We start from the raw sequence: 819 nt of genomic DNA on the forward strand, positions 1-819 counted from the left end.
GAAGAGGCTCCCGAGAGGAAAACATCGTTCTCACCGCGATGACTGAAGCAGCGGTGCAATTCCCATCCCTTCCGTGCCGTTGCCAGACTCACCACGGGCCCCGTGAGGAGTGACTCGTAGGACGAAGTAGTGGCGGGTGACCAGCCCGGCCCCCCCTCCCCGTCCGTGCCTGGAGGGTAGCCATCTTCGGCCTGCGCAGATGAAGAGAGGGAAAAGCGTGCGACCGCGCACTCTCTCTGCCGGAGTTGATTGACGTTCCGTAGATGTTGTTTGTAGCAGATAAAGATGGTGGTGTTGCTGCTCGCGCCCCCGGCGTTCAAGTCAGCTTCGTACTTGAAAGGGGTGCGGGCTAGAAGGGTGTATCCGAGGGGGGGGCTTTCTTTCTTAGGCGAGAAAATCACTTGGATGTCTGTGATCGGATTGCCAGCCCCGCGTTTATAGCACAAATACACCCGCTCCCCGTGCGTGCCCGCATTAAAATCGACGGGCTCCCCCTGCCGGCGCACGACCGAGAAGGTCGGTGGCACGAACTCTTGTCGGTCGGGGAAAATCACCGCCAGCGCCACCACGGGTGGCCGACGCCTGCCAGGGTTGTCCTTTCTAACCGCCAGGTAGATGTAGTGCCCACCGGCGCCGGCATTCAAGTCCGCCTTGCGCCCACAGGGAGTATTGCTCACGCGCTTGAAACCCTCTGGAACGGCGTCGCTTCCAAAGACTGCTTGGATCTCCACCAAGGGCGCTCCAGGCGATGCACTTTCCTGTTCGACCGACGTTTTCCGCTGACGATTTCCATGCGAGAAGACGAGAAGGGCACTGAGC

The 819-nt window shown here is 60.3% G+C and overlaps 1 protein-coding gene across 1 annotated transcript; it reads right to left on the reverse strand.

Annotated features, from left to right (window-relative positions):
- Nucleotides 1–400: 400 nt before the first annotated feature.
- NGA_2059520 (uncharacterized protein) lies at nt 401–535 on the reverse strand (the record flags this gene model as incomplete). The annotated part of the gene is made up of 1 exon (XM_005855687.1): nt 401–535. A coding segment is annotated over one exon (135 nt), but the record flags the coding sequence as incomplete, so codon positions are not given.
- Nucleotides 536–819: the final 284 nt, after the last annotated feature.

The sequence above is a fragment of the Nannochloropsis gaditana genome, assembly GCF_000240725.1.
Source record: "Nannochloropsis gaditana CCMP526 unplaced genomic scaffold scaffold133, whole genome shotgun sequence".
Lineage (NCBI taxonomy): Eukaryota > Eustigmatophyceae > Eustigmatales > Monodopsidaceae > Microchloropsis > Microchloropsis gaditana.